General features: G+C 37.9%; 1 protein-coding gene across 1 annotated transcript in view; it reads left to right on the top strand.

The window, feature by feature from the left end:
* TRHDE (thyrotropin releasing hormone degrading enzyme) overlaps positions 1-16,350 on the top strand; it is a 209,236-nt gene that overhangs the window by 108,498 nt on the left and 84,388 nt on the right. Inside the window, exon 7 of the mRNA XM_048300199.1 lies at positions 3,761-3,826. Coding sequence (XP_048156156.1) covers positions 3,761-3,826 — 66 coding nt within the window. The remainder of the gene's footprint in view (positions 1-3,760; positions 3,827-16,350) is intronic.

The following is a 16,350-nucleotide window of genomic DNA, read 5'->3' as shown; positions in this document are numbered from 1 at the left end:
TGATTTCACTAGGGCGTATCCCAGTTTCCTTTTAATTTGCAGAATATTGGCATTAATCTTACAGAGCACTTGGGAGATCTGCTAATGAGCAATGCTTCACGAGACCCAGGTAGTACCATTAATCATTGAATGAGTGAGTAGTGTATTTGTCTGAGTAGACATATTAGGCACAATGGCAAAGGTGAGTCAGATTTTACACTGACAGAACTAGGTATGTTTTTTGAATAGGAAAGAATTGCTTTCCACTAGACCTCTTAAACCAATGTGCTTTACCTCTTGACAAGGTACTGAGTCATCCACTGCCTGGAGGAAAGCACTTAAATCATCAGTAAACAGTCATTCTGCCCAGTAGGAGAGGCAAGTTTGCATCTCAAGACATCCTATGTTGTTCTTCAGTTGGACAAATGTTGGCAGAGCAGAAGTGGCTCTGAAAGTGAAGTGGGGAGCAGGCTCCTTGCATGTCAGGGTGTTCAGAGAGTGATGCTGATAGGTTCCAAAGGGCATCTCCTGCAGCAGAACTGATTTTTTGGGATTTTTGTGTAGGTTTAGGTCTAGGTCAGAGAAGCTTTTAGAAGGCATGGCAGTAAAGTCCTCTGGACTCCATCTAGTTTGCTGCTTGCTGCTCTGCTTGCCAGGTGGATAGGCGGTGGGAATGTCAGCACATTGGGCCATTCAGAAAACCCCAAAGCTATGTATTTTGTTTTTCCTTTAATTGAGCTTACTGCACATACCTTCTTCACCTCCCAAGACCCTCTGGTTAGGGTCATCTTCCAAGCTCCTTTTTTAGTAAGCCACTCTTCTTTATGCCAGTTACCTCTTGCTTTTTATCCTTCTGCCTGCAAACCTGTTTTGCTTCCTCTCTAGTCAGAGTGCCAGTGTTTTGTGCCTTGTCCTTCCCTTCCCAGAGCTGTGAACATGTGGATAGCTTCTGCTCTTCTTATGAGGGTATCGCTGTTCTCTGTTCTGCCTGCTCTCAAAAGTGCAAGAAAGGTGAAATGAATGGTTTCCTCCCATTTATTTTCCCCCCACACCAATGGCTTAATTTGCTCATGCTTCTTCACCCATCTCTCCAATACACTTTTTCCCCTCTTAAGGTTCTCTTGTTTTTTGAATCCATTCCCTTCCTCAAACAAGTCAAGAAAGCATTTGCTTTCCCTGAGTGGGGAAGATGGCAGAACTATTGTTCTGGAAGCTGTAAGAAGGGATTGTGGGTTTCCTGGAGGTAATTAATTGGTAGAAAGTACTTCTAAAGTAGCTATGAAATGGGTTCTATCTTGAAAAATTAATCCTGCTTTTGTGCCTTGACTCTCCATTCAGTCTTTGCTTGCTGTTTTATTTTGTTTGCTGTGTAAAGGCCAGCCATAGTCCATCCAAGATGTGTCTACATGTTACCTGTGAGAGGAATTCTATAATTTCTTTACAAGTATATGATAGTTCTTGGTCTCTGGATAGAAAAAAAGACTGTGGGCAAGATTATATGGAAGTATTTGCTTGGTTACTTTTTACAGAAATCAGTGGAGTCAAGGTGCTTATATAAATATATGGCTTGTTACTCTGTGAAATTTAAACTCTGAGAAAGAAACAAGGGCGTCCTGGAATACTAAATAGTGAGTAGGAAAAGGGATGTGTGATGAATGGAAAAACATCTTCATGTTGAGGATTTTGTCTGATCTGTTTTATGTTTTACGGTTTTTTTTGTTTCTGCTACAGATGTTTTGGATTGCCCTGCCCTACAGAATAAGTAGGATTTATCTATTTATGAGATTTTTTAAAAATCTTCTGTTTATCTGCTTAAACAGATTTATCTGCTGTTTATCTGCTTAAATGTGTCTGAGAACTTTACTTGTTCCGTTCCTCTAGTAATATAAGGGCAATAATGTTTCCTGACCTATGGTCTTGGCTGCTCAGGTAATAATCTGTTTTGGAAGGTGTTTTTTCCTATTCTGCTATGCGTTCCAGACATGATTTGTCTTCCAGTAAGATTATATACCACCATAACAATATAGCCTAGTGTTAATAATGAAAACACCATGTTTTGCTTTATTCACTATTCAATTCCTAAAAGCAGCTGCAAACATCTCCTCAATTAATTTTTTTTTATTCAGTTACTCTGCAAAATATATATTTGTTGTTGCTGCCTATATGAAGGACTTGTGTTTTCTTACAACTTACTAATAATTTTCAAATATTTTTGATTTATGTCATTATTTCAAATGTTGTTTATTACAGATAATCCATTCAGTACTTAAAAATAGTCACTGTACAAAAAAATCAGTGGAACACATGTAAAACGATCTAAAAATCAACAAGGGTTAAATTTCCAAACTACCCTGAACTTTAATTTAGCAGGAAAAGACATAAAGTCTTGTTTTGAAAGCTGAAGGTAGATAAATTCAAGTAAGTGAAACTAGATACATTTCAATTAGTAAAACGGTGTGTAGCTTTCACTGTGAGAGTAAATATTAGTTGTGACACATTCTAAATAGTACTGTAAAACACTATTCTGTTCTTGAATCTTCTAAAATAGATGCTATTGTGTAAAGAGAAGGCATAGGGGTCTTTGCCTAAATTACTGTTTGATCTCTATTAATGCAGACTAAATGTTGTAATAGTCCTTTTGGCTTTAGAATCTCTAAATTTTTGAACCTATGAAATGCTGTTCTTTTTAAAAATTTTTTTCTATTTGAATGTTAAACTAATTACTGAACCTTTGTCTCTAGATGAGGTTGTTGAGTTCTAGCATCATGTTTTCTTCAAGCCTTTAATTCACTGACTTGCAATCACAAGGGTCCTTCCTCTTGTACTGTCATCAGTACTAAGTATAACATTTAAACATTGGGATTGGAAGGCTGGTTGTCTTGAAATTATATTGCAAAGTGGGATATTATAGCTAATGGATATTATAGCTAAAATCAGATCTGTGAAGTTATTTCTGCTTGAAATAGAGCACTTGTGCAAGGGGAAAATACACAGCAATTGTGGTTCTGAGAGGGAGTGAGAAAACACAAAAAGGGTGCTTGAAAAAAAGCTACTCTTGCAAGTATCTGTCTGTTTCTTGAGTAAGTACTGAGAATTAGAGTCACCTGTCTTGTAGATATCTATACTTTGCCTGAAGGGGAAAAGGGTAAGAACTGCTACAAGTAGAGAAAGTGCTATACAGAGAAAGAGTGCTATACAAGTACTTATCTCTTTGCATGACAGTCTGGAAAATAACCTGACTATTAGTAAGTCAAATATATATATCCACATCTTACAAAATTCTTATGGCAATTACTCACTTTCACTCATCAGATCTTGAAGGCTTTTACAAAGGGTAGTAGTATCACTGAATCCTGATAGTGTAATGGAGATAAAAATACTTTGAATAATCACTGAGGTAGAATTTGCAGTGGACACTATTTCTTTGCTTCCATTTACAACTGGGCATTTCTGTTGAGTGCACAGAAGGGTTGGGGTCAGTCAGCTGTGGAGCTGACACATGCATGCTGCAGCAGTGGGGAGAGTGTGTTGTATGACCTGCACCTTATTCAGTATATGCGGCAGGATATTAACAGTATCGCTTTGCCTCCCCACTTTTCCTAGTAAGTATTTGCATTATCTTCTCTCTCTCTCTTTTTCATCCTAGCACAAATAAAGATTGTATTAGTTACAGGTTTCCAGGATATTAGTGTTGGGTGGAAATGTTTCGCTTCAGAGTGTTTTTATTGTGTTATATTGACATTCAAAACTGGTAACTTTGTTTCTCTATTATTTCCCATAGGGTGCAGCTCTGATTCGAATGTTGGCTAACTTTATGGGTCACTCTGTGTTTCAAATGGGCTTACAAGTAAGTAAAGGCATTTCTGTCTTTGTGTAGATGTGTATTTCTAGCAGTTTCTCTTGCTCTCTCTTTTTTCTTTTGAAGCTGTATTTGCATCAATTTGTGGAAATGTTTCTTTACTTTAGGACCATCTGAGGTACCACTGTGTCTCTGAAGCTGAATTTGATTGAAGATGCACCTGTATTAATCCCTTCATACACCAAGAAATTGCACTGGCATACAGTTTTGTGTAGATTACCACATAAAAGCCATTTTATCCATGTAACAACTATGGTGAAGGACTAGCTGAGGAAGTAGCTACTTCTCTTCACCTCCATTTGACTGCTGGTCTAACAAATAATAACAATGTAAGCCAGCTGGAAAATAAACAGCCCTAAAATGAATACTGCTTTTCAGATAAATATTTTTGTCATCCCCTCCTCCATAGCAAAATCTTTCAGCTTTATTTTTACCTTTAATAAGCACGGAGTACTCCTTGCCTTAATGATGTTTTGAAAACTCACTCTGTCTTTTCAAAGAAATTTAAAGAGGTAACATTTCTATACAAAAAGAAAGAAATTCAACATGCTGATTACCAAGGATGAACTCCTTTCAGCAATAATTCAGCACAAATGAGTGTTTCGTAAACTATTTAAAAACAAACAAACCAAAGCATAAAAAACAATGCAACTCCCTCTATTCCATTGAAATCTGCTTGAGTAAATCATGTTACAGGCAGCTGTGATTGATGAATTATGTATGATGCAGCCTGCTACTTAGAAGTGTCCTTTAAAGTAAATTGATGTTCACCTGAAATACAATTATGCTAAGTTGGAAGGAGCAATCAATCTTATCTGTTCTTAGTAAGCTTTTCATTTTGAAATTTAAATAAACTACATCTAGGATCGGTCATTTTTTAACAGAATAATTCTACCTCTAACCAAAATAAATTGGAAGATAAAATGTAAAACAAAAATTAAATGAACGCATTGGTCATGTCAGAGAGGTGTTTTCCATGCAAAGGCAATGAAAGGAAACTTGCTGAGGAAATGCAGCTTTTTGGAGAGTTTACAGTACATTCAGGGTTTGTAGCATAACTTACTCATGGGACCCAGCTTGATTATTTTCTTAGTTGTAACACCAGGTCAGATGAATTAGAAAAATTTCTCATCCAGATGAGAACTCTTTAAATCAAAAGTTTCCTTCATAAAATCTTGTGTATGTCGAGGATAAAACCATCATGTCCATTTAAGCCAGTAAGACTTCTGTCCTTTGTCCAGCAAACTCCATATTCCAGCCAGAAACTTTTGCCTGGACAGATCCATTTGTAGAGAAATTCAATAGCACTTTTTCCCAATGAAGTGTGTCACTCAGGGTTTTAGAAAGCAAAAGTTTTAGTGTGTACTTCTTAAACTCTGTTTTTCTGTTTTCTTCTATGTTTTCCTGAGAAATAACAGTGTGCAAGTTGTCCTGAAATAGACTGAGAAAAAAGTTCAGATCAAAGAATAGCTATGCAGGGATTAATCATAATTACCATAAAGTTGTAATGTAGCTTTGTTTTTTGATTTGAATGGTTTCCTATTATTTCTGCTTTTCACTGGTTTGGCTCTAAATAGAAACTGTTCTGTTTGCTAATTAAAGTCTATGAAAAATCTAACTGTGAAAATCTGACTAGTGGAAGTCTTGGCATCAGTTCAGTAGAAGGATGATGATTTTAACTAAAACCAGTTTGAAATACAGATAGAGATTTTCCATGTGTATGTCTTCAAGCTGAACAAAATAAAACATAAAGTTCATAAGCTTTTTCATAAGCTACAAATTATACAGTTGGAAATATCTGTCAATCATTTAATTCTTTGTCTTCTGCGAATCTAACAAAATACTGTTCCTGCATTGTACGTTTGGGAGGCTATAGCTTTGCTAATGATAAGGGAAACTGGAGGACTAATTTACCCTTTCTGCCATGCACTGGTTTAGGCATTTTAGCTCTTTAACTTGGTACCATCACTTGGGATTTTTAATTATGTTGCCTTGAATCCTGTTTTAACATGGAATTCTAACATTCAACTAAACATCCTTTCTGCAGGATAGGTGCAAAATCAAGTATTACTACTATTTAAAAATCTCTTCAAATAACAAATACTCTGAAAATGCACTTGATGGTTCATTCCTCCTTCTAATGGCTTGCTGAGTAACTGAAAAACCTCCACAGCCAGTTTTTCCAGGGGAATGCTGTGGGAAATGGTGTCAAAGGCTTTAGTAAAGTCTAGGTAGACAAAATCCATAGCCTTTCCCTCATCCACAAAGTAGGTACAGAAGGGGACCAGGTTGGTCAAACAGGACCTTTCTTACAGCATGCTGGCTGGGCCTGACGCCCTGGTTGTCCTGTATGTGCCATGTGATGGCACTCAAGACAATCTGCTCTGTGACCTTCCCTGGCACTGAGGTCAGGCTGACAGGCCTGTCATTCCTCAGATCATCCTTCCAGCCCTTCTTGTAAATGGGTGTCACATTTGCTAACCTCTGGTTGTCTGGGACTTACCCAGTTAGCCAGAACTACTGGTAAATGATGGAAAGTGACTCGGTGAGCACTGCTGCCAGCTCCCTCAGTACCCTTGGATAGATCCTGTCCCTTCTCATAGGCTTCTGTGTATCTAAGTGGTGTAGAAGATTGCTGACCATTTTCCCTCAGATGTTTGGTGCTTCAGTTCTGCTCTCAGTTGTCCAGCTCAGGGGGCTGGGTACCCAAAGAACAATTGGTCTTACTATGAAAGACTAAGACTAAGAAGGCATTCAGTACCTCAGCCTTTTCCTCATTCTTTGTCACTATGTTATTTCCCATATTCAGCAAAGGATGGAGATTCTCAGCCCTCCTTTTGTTGCTAATATATTTACAGAAACATTTTTTATTGTATTTTACAGCAGTGGCTAGATTAAGTTCTACTTGGGCTTCAGCTCTTCAATTTTTCTGCCTGTATAACCTCACAATGTCCTTGTAGCCCTCCTGAGTTACTTGCCCCTTCTTCCAAAGGTCATAAACTCGTTTTTTTTCATCTGAGCTCCAGACAAAGCTCTTTGTGCAGCCAGGCTGGTGGTCTTCCCCACGGGCTTGTCTTTCAGCACATGGGGATGGCCAGCTCCAGCACTTTTAAGATTTCTTAAATATGTTCAGCCTTCCTGGATGCCTTTGCTCCTCAGACAAAAGCCCAAGGGGCTCTCTCAGCCAGTGTCATAAACAGGCTGAGGTGGCAGTTCTGCCAACCCCTCTCCTTACTTCTCCAAGAATTGAAAACTCTATCATTTCATAATTGCTGAGTCCAAGACGCCCTCCAATTATCATTGCCCACCAATCTTTGTTCACAAACAAGAGGTCCAGCAGGGCAGCTTTTCTAGTTGTCTTGCTCACCAACTGTGTCTAGAAGTTAACCTCCACACACTCCAGGAACCTTCTATACTGTTACCTGTCCACTCTATTACATTTCCAGTATTAATGTTATTTCAGTTCTTTTTAGTGTATTAGCTATGTCCTTAAGTGTTTAACAGATGATAAAAAAGAGTAATCCTGTAGTCTTACTAAACTAGCATAAACCAAAAAGAGTAGCTCTTTATTTGTGTTTACATTGTTTGTGGTTTCATCAAAATCAAGGTGCGATTCATTGTCTTATTAAAATCTAAAGGATTAGAGCTTTTATGTAAGAGAAACTGCAACAGGTGAAGTAATCTTTAGGTTAAGGAGAAGAAAAAATAAGGTTTAGAGCAAGAAGCAAAGAGGATTGCTACCTTTTTTGTTAATTGCCTGTTTTTCCTTAGTTACCTGGCACATGGACTTTTTGAAGAGCAGGTTGAGAAAGCTTGGGGGTGAAATATCCCTTATTTGTCAAAGAAAACAATCGATTGTATTAAAAAGAAGAGAAAAGTTGATGGAGGGTAATGGGGCTCTTTGGTGGATATACTTTACCAATGAATATGATCTGAAGGAAATGTACAAATGTGCATGTGATCCATAACACTCAGCAAACTGTTCTGTTGAGGAGTCTGCGAGGAAGTAAAATTTTGGTAGAGATGCTCATTTTTACAGCATAGATGTCTTTGTAGAGATTCATATCTGTCAAGAATAACTGGCCTGTTCCTATCACAGTAAATATTCTTGTCAGTCAGTGTGATTATAGTGTGGCAGTTCCACAATAAAGCTGCATCCAAGAGACTAGTGAAGGTATGATTTTTGAAAAGCCCTTCAAAGATACGATGTCTTAAATCATATGACATTTTCAAACAGAAGATTTCATAACAGACAGAACATTCTCACTGTAGCACTCCATAGACAAAAGCTAAAGAAAATGTATTTCTGTTGGCTGTAATGAATAATTGAATAATGATGGTAGTAGCCACAGCTGGTAACACTTGCATATGAGAAAGTTACACTATTTTTTTTGTAGAAAATGTCTAATAAATCCTTCCTTCTTGCAGTAGGTGATTTCTGTCTTTTTAAAAGTTCTGGCATCTTTCATTATGTGCAGTTTCTTATGCTCCAGGAAAATTCAAGAAGTGCACATCACTGAATGGCAGTACTCTTCTTACAAAATAGTGTTGCTTTTTCAGTCTAAAAGCTATTAATCAGGTAAGACAGTGGTTAAAGTATGGAGAGGCTTGGTCAGCACCACTTGCTCTGATTATGTTTCTGAATTGCACAGGTAGAGGAAGAAACCATAAGTTGGCCTTATCATTCAGTCATCACTCAGGGTGGTAATGTGCAATATGATACTAGGTCTGTGTGAGATTTTCTTCTGTAGGCTGTTGTTCCAACTTGTGCTTGAAATAGATGGTTTCTCACATGTCTGGTGTCACTGAATTGCGTTTTTGGGAAGGTTGTACTGCTTTGTAACAATGCATCTCTTCAAGTAATCAGTGCTTGGTTTTTATTTTTTTCAAATTAAACAGAGAGAGAAATATCAGTGATTTGAATGTCTGGTAGATGTGTTTCAAAAGGCACCTCCAGTGCTGTAATGAGATATTTCTGCACTGTTTTATTTAAGTTTTCTTATATTTGGTTTGATTATTTTTGAGCCTCATCTCTATTACTGTACGTTTGTCAACACTGCATTTCATTTGCTGTGTGACAGCTCATTGATCACATAGATCTGTATCCTTTTGAACTTCACTTGTTGCTATGTATGTGTTCATCACTCACTCTGATTTAGTGCATCATCAGCAGTTTGAATTAGTTACTGTAGGAATCGCTGCTTCTGTGATAAATTAACTGCTTTTTAGGCTTCACATTGTACACTTGGAAGAATTTTCATACAATGCTGTGGATATAAACTGTCTCTTTTGGGCCACCGTATTGAAACAAATTAGTCAGTCTTTCACAGGAGCTGTCTGGGGAAGTGTGGTGTTCAGGCTATTAAATACAGCAAGGTTCAGATTTCAATCACTTCCTAGTATCATAATACTGGCTATTTAAACTTCCTTTCATCTGTACTGCTTTTTCCTGCTTTTTAGTTACCTACAATGTGCATGAAACAGTAATGCATGAACTATATTAATCTATTTCCATGGTATTATATGATAATCTGGTTTTTACATAGTGTGTTAAACAGTGTACCCAGTTAATCATACCTGTTTATTATTTCTTTATTGCTGATTTGTAACAGTTAGTTGTTTGCTATCTCTAATGAGACATCATTAGAGACTTCTTTCAAGAGTTTTCTGTAAAAACATAAAAAATCTGCAAAGACAAAGAAAAAATCAGGCAAGGATCAAGGTTAGTGAAGCTATGACCTGTGATGCTGCCCTCAGATCAACAATGCACATGGAACTACCTGGAGTCTTCCTTTGCTCAGCTGAAGGATGTAACTTTTGTCACCCAGGAAGAGCATCTTAGAGTACCTCTGGTGTTGCAGCTGGTGTGTTTACTAGATGTTGAGTAAAGTACTTTTCAGCTGCCTCTGCACCCACCTCCTCTGGTTTAGAAAAGCACAGTGTGGGACCTTGGTGAACATCAAAGTATCACCATGGACATTCTGGCAGTTTACTGTCTAAGTTAGTTGCTACTGATCCCTTTATCTGAGAGTTGTCAACTGGAGAACTTGAGCACGTTAAAGGGAGGACGTAAGAAGTCACAGGAAATCTCATAGGAGCTGACATCACTGTTTTCTATACTGCATATCATACAAGATTATTAACACCTTTCACCTTTTTTGTCCCCTCAGCATTTCTTTCACTTTTAATTTACATCACCCTCGATTTTAGTTTGTTTGTTAAAGGAATTCACTGTTATGCTGAATTCCTGTAGCTTTTTCCACCTTGACTTACACAGGTCAGTAAAAGACAGTAGGTCAGTTTCTTGCATAAGAAATTTCTATAAGTTGCAGTGTCACAATATTTTTTTCCTTTGAAAGTGTTAAAAATGTATAACATAGTAAGGGCCAGACTTGGATATCCCTCCAAAAATGGAAATTCTTCCTCTAGCTCCAAGAGTATTTGAGTATACTGTGTGTTATAGCAAAATGCTAATGCTTATAGGAAAATGGTGTCTGAAGTTGCATAATTTAAATGTACAGTTTTTGAGAAATGCTAAAGTTAATTTTATTTTTCCATTCTTTTTTTTTGGTTTTTTTTTTTTTTTTTTTGGTGTGTGCACCTTTACCAGGTTTTTAATTATGCAAGTACTCTGTGTTTTCTACATAGGACAAAGTCTGATTCAGTTCACAAGCTGGACCATGTTAACTGCATTGTTCTTCTGTTCAATAGTTTCATATACTTTTCATTTGCTTTGTAGCTGAGTTCCTAACTGCTACATTCAGTTTTCTTAAATCCCATCCAGTGTGGTATCAGAGTGCATCACCAACAGTTAATGCAGAGGATATAAACCTCATAGGGAGGGAAGGCATGGTGCTAGGGTGGAGATCTAGGCACAGAGAAATTTAAGTTAAAATTCCCGTAGGTGTGAAATATGCAAAACTCCCATGTGTCTTAGCACTTAGGGATTAGAAGAGTTTATGCGTTCAAAGCACAGCTTCCACTGGCATCATTGTAAATTGTGAGCACCCGGTGTGGCTGCTGCCTCAGCCTGTGATGACTCCAAAGTGGGCCTCCAGGAAATGTTGATCATTCAACTAATATTTCTTTAAATAAATTAATGAGAGTGGAGTGCCTTTACATCTGAGGGGAAATTGGACCAATGTGAGTAAAATTAAAAAGAGCCATGAAATTTGGATATCTATTTTAAAACTCAAGAAGATGTTCTGTTAAAATATTTAGCATTATAAATCCCTTCAGATATTCAGAACAGACGTCACATCGTATTCAGTTACAGAGTCCCGCTCTGCTACAAATCACACCACAGTGTTGTCCTGAAACATGTTCTTTCACCTGGTGTGCAGCAAGCTGATCCACAGACAGAGTGAGAGTGTTTGATTTATCTACCGTTCTACAGTTCAACTGTTACCTGTTTGAAAGCAGAACATCAGCAGAGCTGAACATAATGCACCCACAATTTTAGCAGCCACACACCATAGGTACTGGTGCATTTTGCCCCATAAACATTGGTGCTCTGCAAAGGGAGCTTTTTCCTGAAATGGTGCATTAGCAGAATACTCCTGTTTGGTTATATTAACTCCTTTCCATTCCTTCTGCTCTGCTTTGTGTTCCTGGAGCATTTGGTTCAGACAGGTTTCTTCCCCAACTGGGTGTTGTCAAGGGGAAGGAGACATTGGCTCTTTGCTTTCTGCTTTGGGGCCTGAGTCTCCCTCTGAGCTTAAGCAGCTGCGAGCTGTCAATGCAGGGAGAGAGAGGGCCTCTAGCTGCTGGGTTACCTAAAAGGGATCAGTGCTAGGAAAAAGTATTTTCCTGAAACGAGATCACTTTCCTTCTGACTTTTAGAGCTGTGCTCCTGTGCATGGGGACAGAAGAGGAAAGGACACACTGATAAAATAAGGTAAAATGTGATATTTTTCAGTACTTCCTGGTGTTGACCGAAATTCTGGAGAAGAATTCAGTCTAAGACAGAATTCAATCTAAGATGGACTCTTTGAAGATAGGACTTCAGTTCAAGCAGTTTGCCCACATTGGAGGTCCCAGCAGGGAGACGTAAAATGTGGTGAGGGTAGGTGCTGCTGAACCTCAGTAGCCAGTGGTGTCCCCAGTGCCTGGGTTCAGAGCAAGCTTACGGATGGTATTGCCTTCATTAGGAGGAAGTCACGGTGTTCTTCAGCTAGGACAAAATGTTACTTTGCTCTGCTGCTAAAGCTTCTTACAAAAAGAAAAACAATTAATACACACACTGTGTATAAACACAATTTATTTTCTCAGAACAGCATTGCCCTTTATGGCAATGTTAGAGTCAGTCATGTTGTGTAGCTGTTCAGTTGGCATGCCTTCAGTGAGCTGCTTCTTTTTGTTGCATATGAAATTCAGTTATGACTGTTTTCTCCTTCATTTTTATTCTAGGAATTATTAAGAGGATGAGTGATAGGTATGAATTCCCAGACAATGTCACCAGGCTCAGCAGCTATTTACAAAAATGTTTTCTTTTGGAATAGAATTACACTTTTCCTGATAGCAGCTCGGTGCCAACCTTACCTCTGCTGCTACAAGGCAGCTCAGTGGATTTTACAGGGCACTGGAACATTTTGTGTGTGATTCTGCCACTCTTATGCAATCAGAATTTCCATTAGCTCTTTAGAAGTCAGTGGGGGTATTTTCAGAACAAATATTGCAGGATTGAACTATTAGTTAACACATTATATATATTGGAAATTAAATAAATAAATCTACTTCAGTTCAGTCTAGTGGAGGACATTTAAAAAAAAATTGTCCTGAATCCCTGCCGGACAAAACAGGCTGTTGTGAAAACTTTCTCCTTCTCCTTTTCCTTCTCCTTCTTCTCTTCCACCTCCCTTTTTCCCTTCCTCTTCCTTTTCCTTTGCCTACATGCATTTACAGCTAAGTTACTGTAGCTGGGTAGACACATATAGCTGGATGTAAGGGCTAATGATTTTTAAGGTGTCTTCGTTTTGCAAAATGAAAAAAAAAAGGTGCAGCTCTAGGGACTGAGTTGTATGAAGGTGTTTTGCACCATGAGAAACATTTGCTCACTGATACAAACAAAAAGTATCTTACAAGTCAGAGCTCCAGTGTTGCACTTCCCTATCTGTTATTCAGTATTACTGTACAAGTGTTGCAGGTCATTATGATCTAGACACAGTGACATGCTTACAGTAAGTTTTCTCAATAGGTTTATGGATACCTTTTCATAGTAAGTAGCAATAATTTCTTTCCAAGTCTGAGGTTTATATACAGAAAATTGTTACAGAAAAGTACAGCAGAGATTTTCTGCCTGATTAGCAATTCTTGGGCATAGTTCAAGTTAATGCAGAGGAATGAGCAGCCAACCTGTCACAATTAGCAGGTGCCGTCCAAATATCTCTGGAAGACTTTCCATCTTTTTTTTTTTTTTGTGTGCACTAAGAATATATTTATTGAACAATGTGTGGTTTTAGGTAAAAGTGTATTATACAACCAGATGAGACAGAATTAAATCAATGTACAATTTCAGTCAAATATATGCAGTTCAATTTCAGAGAGTGCTTTATTTTGGTAGCATTTGTCCTTAGCTAAGTAGTTTAGTACCGCTACCAAATAATACATCAAATACATTTTCCTTTAAAGCCAAGCTTTATATACTAGCAGGTTTCTCACTGCACAACAGATACCATCAGACTCTGCCATGCACTAACTCAGCAGTCCATCTAACTGTTCCCTTTAGACTTTGCTTGCAAGCTGCTTTGCCAGCGCACTGCAACTGCTGCTGCTGTGTTTCAAAATGGAACCTCCCTCCTCTTCATGTTAGTAGCTAAAAGGTGAAGCTGAATTTTACAAGGGAAATAAACCTCTCAATTTTGTATTTCTGATATTTTAACAAGGATTCTCAGCAAAGCAGGATATATTTTAAAGTAGCTGGAAACTTGCCTGAATACAAATTTTTAATCGGTTTTAGATGCCCAATTTACTTTGTGTTCACAGAGTTGCACTGCAGAAGATTATTTATTGAAAAATCAAGTTCCTTACAGTCATTTGAAGTTTTTCTTCTTTTCTTGTGTTGGAATGAAAATGACAGGGCCATGTTGATTTCAGTTGGCTCATTTCTAATTTACAGTACTGGTTTCTTATCAACAAGCAGCAGGTAGAGCAAAGAAAGCAATCCCATTGACTTAATGATGGCTCTTGCCTCCTTTCTTTTACTAATTTCTCCTGTATCTCAGCCTGCATATAACTGGGCACAGGTCCTGTCTGGATCCTCGAAATGAATGTTATACTCCTAATACCATGGATGAGATACTCTCAACATTGCCCTGATTTTTCTCCCGCAAAACCAATGCTTAAATTCCCATTGGCCCATATAATGCCAGAAATGTCAGTTTTGCTGATCTGATTATTGTTAGCCTGACTGGGAGTATCATGAATTACAAAGGAAAAAGGACAAAGTAAAATGCTATAATTATGTGGTCCATTCAGCATCATTGGCTCCAGAGAAAATGAAGATTTATTTCCATGTGTGGTTCCAGTTTCACTCTTTCTGATTAGTAGTTATAGCTTGCTGTTTAGACATAATGATTTAATTGCAGATATGATATGTTGACTGGTTATTTTCCAGTTGCTGCTGGCTTGTCAGCATTATATCACTGTTGTATGTGAAAAAAGTCTAAATGTACCTTTTGGAAATTAAGGGCTAGAATTTTAACTGGCGTACAGTGATAGGATTCCACCAAGTTCCTTCCCTAGGATTTTATGTGTTGACTGAGATAGTAGCCCCAAGAGAAGGCAAAAAACAGCTGAAGTGAATTTTTACATGATGGCTTTGAAGGATGTTGCACACCTTTAAGGCTTTTTTAAACTTCTTTTTACCTGTTTGTGATTTTGAACTAGAAACTAGCTAAGAAGTTCTTGGTAGTAGACATTTTAAACAGGGTTACACAAAAGTTCATTCAAAGCAGCAGAAGGTGGGAATTATTAGATTAATTAAACCACATTGTAGCCCCATGTGGGCACTTTAAAAACTGAAGTTGAATTTCCTGTTCTTTGGTTCATGATAGAACTTCCATTGTTACTTGAAGTTTCTGAATTTAGTCTCCTTCAGTTCTGAATGCAGTGTCCACACATAAGTTCTAATGAAGGTTAACTAATTCACTGTAGATATTAGGTTATTGATGAGAAATGACAAACCATTACTTAAACATTTGAAAAGAGCATTTGAGCATTGCTTTTAGAGAAACGCACCTGAAAATAAAAGTTTTGTTTCCCTTAAATGTGATGCACTGATAATCTTTCTCTTAACTATATTCTGGAATCACCACTGTGTATATTTCTGTCCAGTATCTTTCATAATACTTGGCACATACTTGGACAGGACACTGGCTTAGGAAACCACTATTCTGTTTTCCTCAGTGCTGCCTCCAGCTGCTTGTTCCATCCATTCATGGCCACGCAGCACCATTTCATTTATACTAGTGGAAGAGTTTGGAGTCTTCCTTGGTAAACCTGATCAAGGAAGGAAGGGTGTCCTTAGTGGGGAATGTTAGGTTCACTTCTATACAGGCCGTTTCAGAGGTCTAGTCTGCTAAGCAGCATCACAAACGGGGGATGGGGCCCAGGAGCAGCAAAGGTTGTGGAACGTGCTTAGTCTGGCTGTACCACCAAAGTGTCATCAAACTGTAGTTCAAAGCAGATACAGAAATGCATTTGATGCTGTGACTGTAACAGATGTGATAATTTTAGTACTAGGTAAGGACTATCTACATAGTCAGGCCTGCTATCTGCAGGCATGACTTTCTACTCCTGATATGCTTGCTATTTCAATATAATTTTGATGCTGTTTTTTTCTTATTGTAAGTTGAAATGCATTTTCAGTTAATTAAATTATTGACATGTGAGTAACTTTATTTTTTGTAGGAAGAACACATTTTAATGCAGTAGGAGGTTAAAGTATAGGAAGAAAATCAACATATTTGATCCTCTGGTAGAAACTGTGATGAAAATATATTCTATGACTCTAGTGTGTTCTGTAGGTTGGCAGTTTCTTACTAGACTGCCTGAAAGCAGTTTTGGGCAATTCTAGTAAAACAGTGTAGAAAGTGAAGCACTTGTTTGGCTTATTTCTCCAGGAAAAACCTGTTTCAGATTTTTTTCTTTGCTGGCTTTGCAGTAGTTCTTTGACAACTGGTCTGATAACAGCTGTTCTTTCAGTTTGGCAGTAGCTCTGCAGCTTGACTCACTGGTACAGATTAATTCTTGACATAAATTGAGTTAATCCCCAACTAATTTGCCTTACACAGTGTTGACCATGACCAGTAAGGTGAATTTACCTACTCCTTATTTTGTATCCTGTTGCTTGTCTGCCTGCCCAGCCAGGAGGGTGGTCACTTCTCTTCCTTAAGGCTGTTTCTCCAGGGTTAGTTGTACAGCTGAAAAATATTGCAAATCTAGTTGGCTGTTTTAGCTTTTCTATTCAGTAGAATACGGGAATCTTCGCTTTTTTGTAGCTTGCTGGTAGT

The sequence above is a fragment of the Corvus hawaiiensis genome, chromosome 4 (genome assembly GCF_020740725.1).
Source record: "Corvus hawaiiensis isolate bCorHaw1 chromosome 4, bCorHaw1.pri.cur, whole genome shotgun sequence".
NCBI lineage: Eukaryota > Metazoa > Chordata > Aves > Passeriformes > Corvidae > Corvus > Corvus hawaiiensis.
This window is presented reverse-complemented; position numbering and strand designations above follow the sequence as displayed.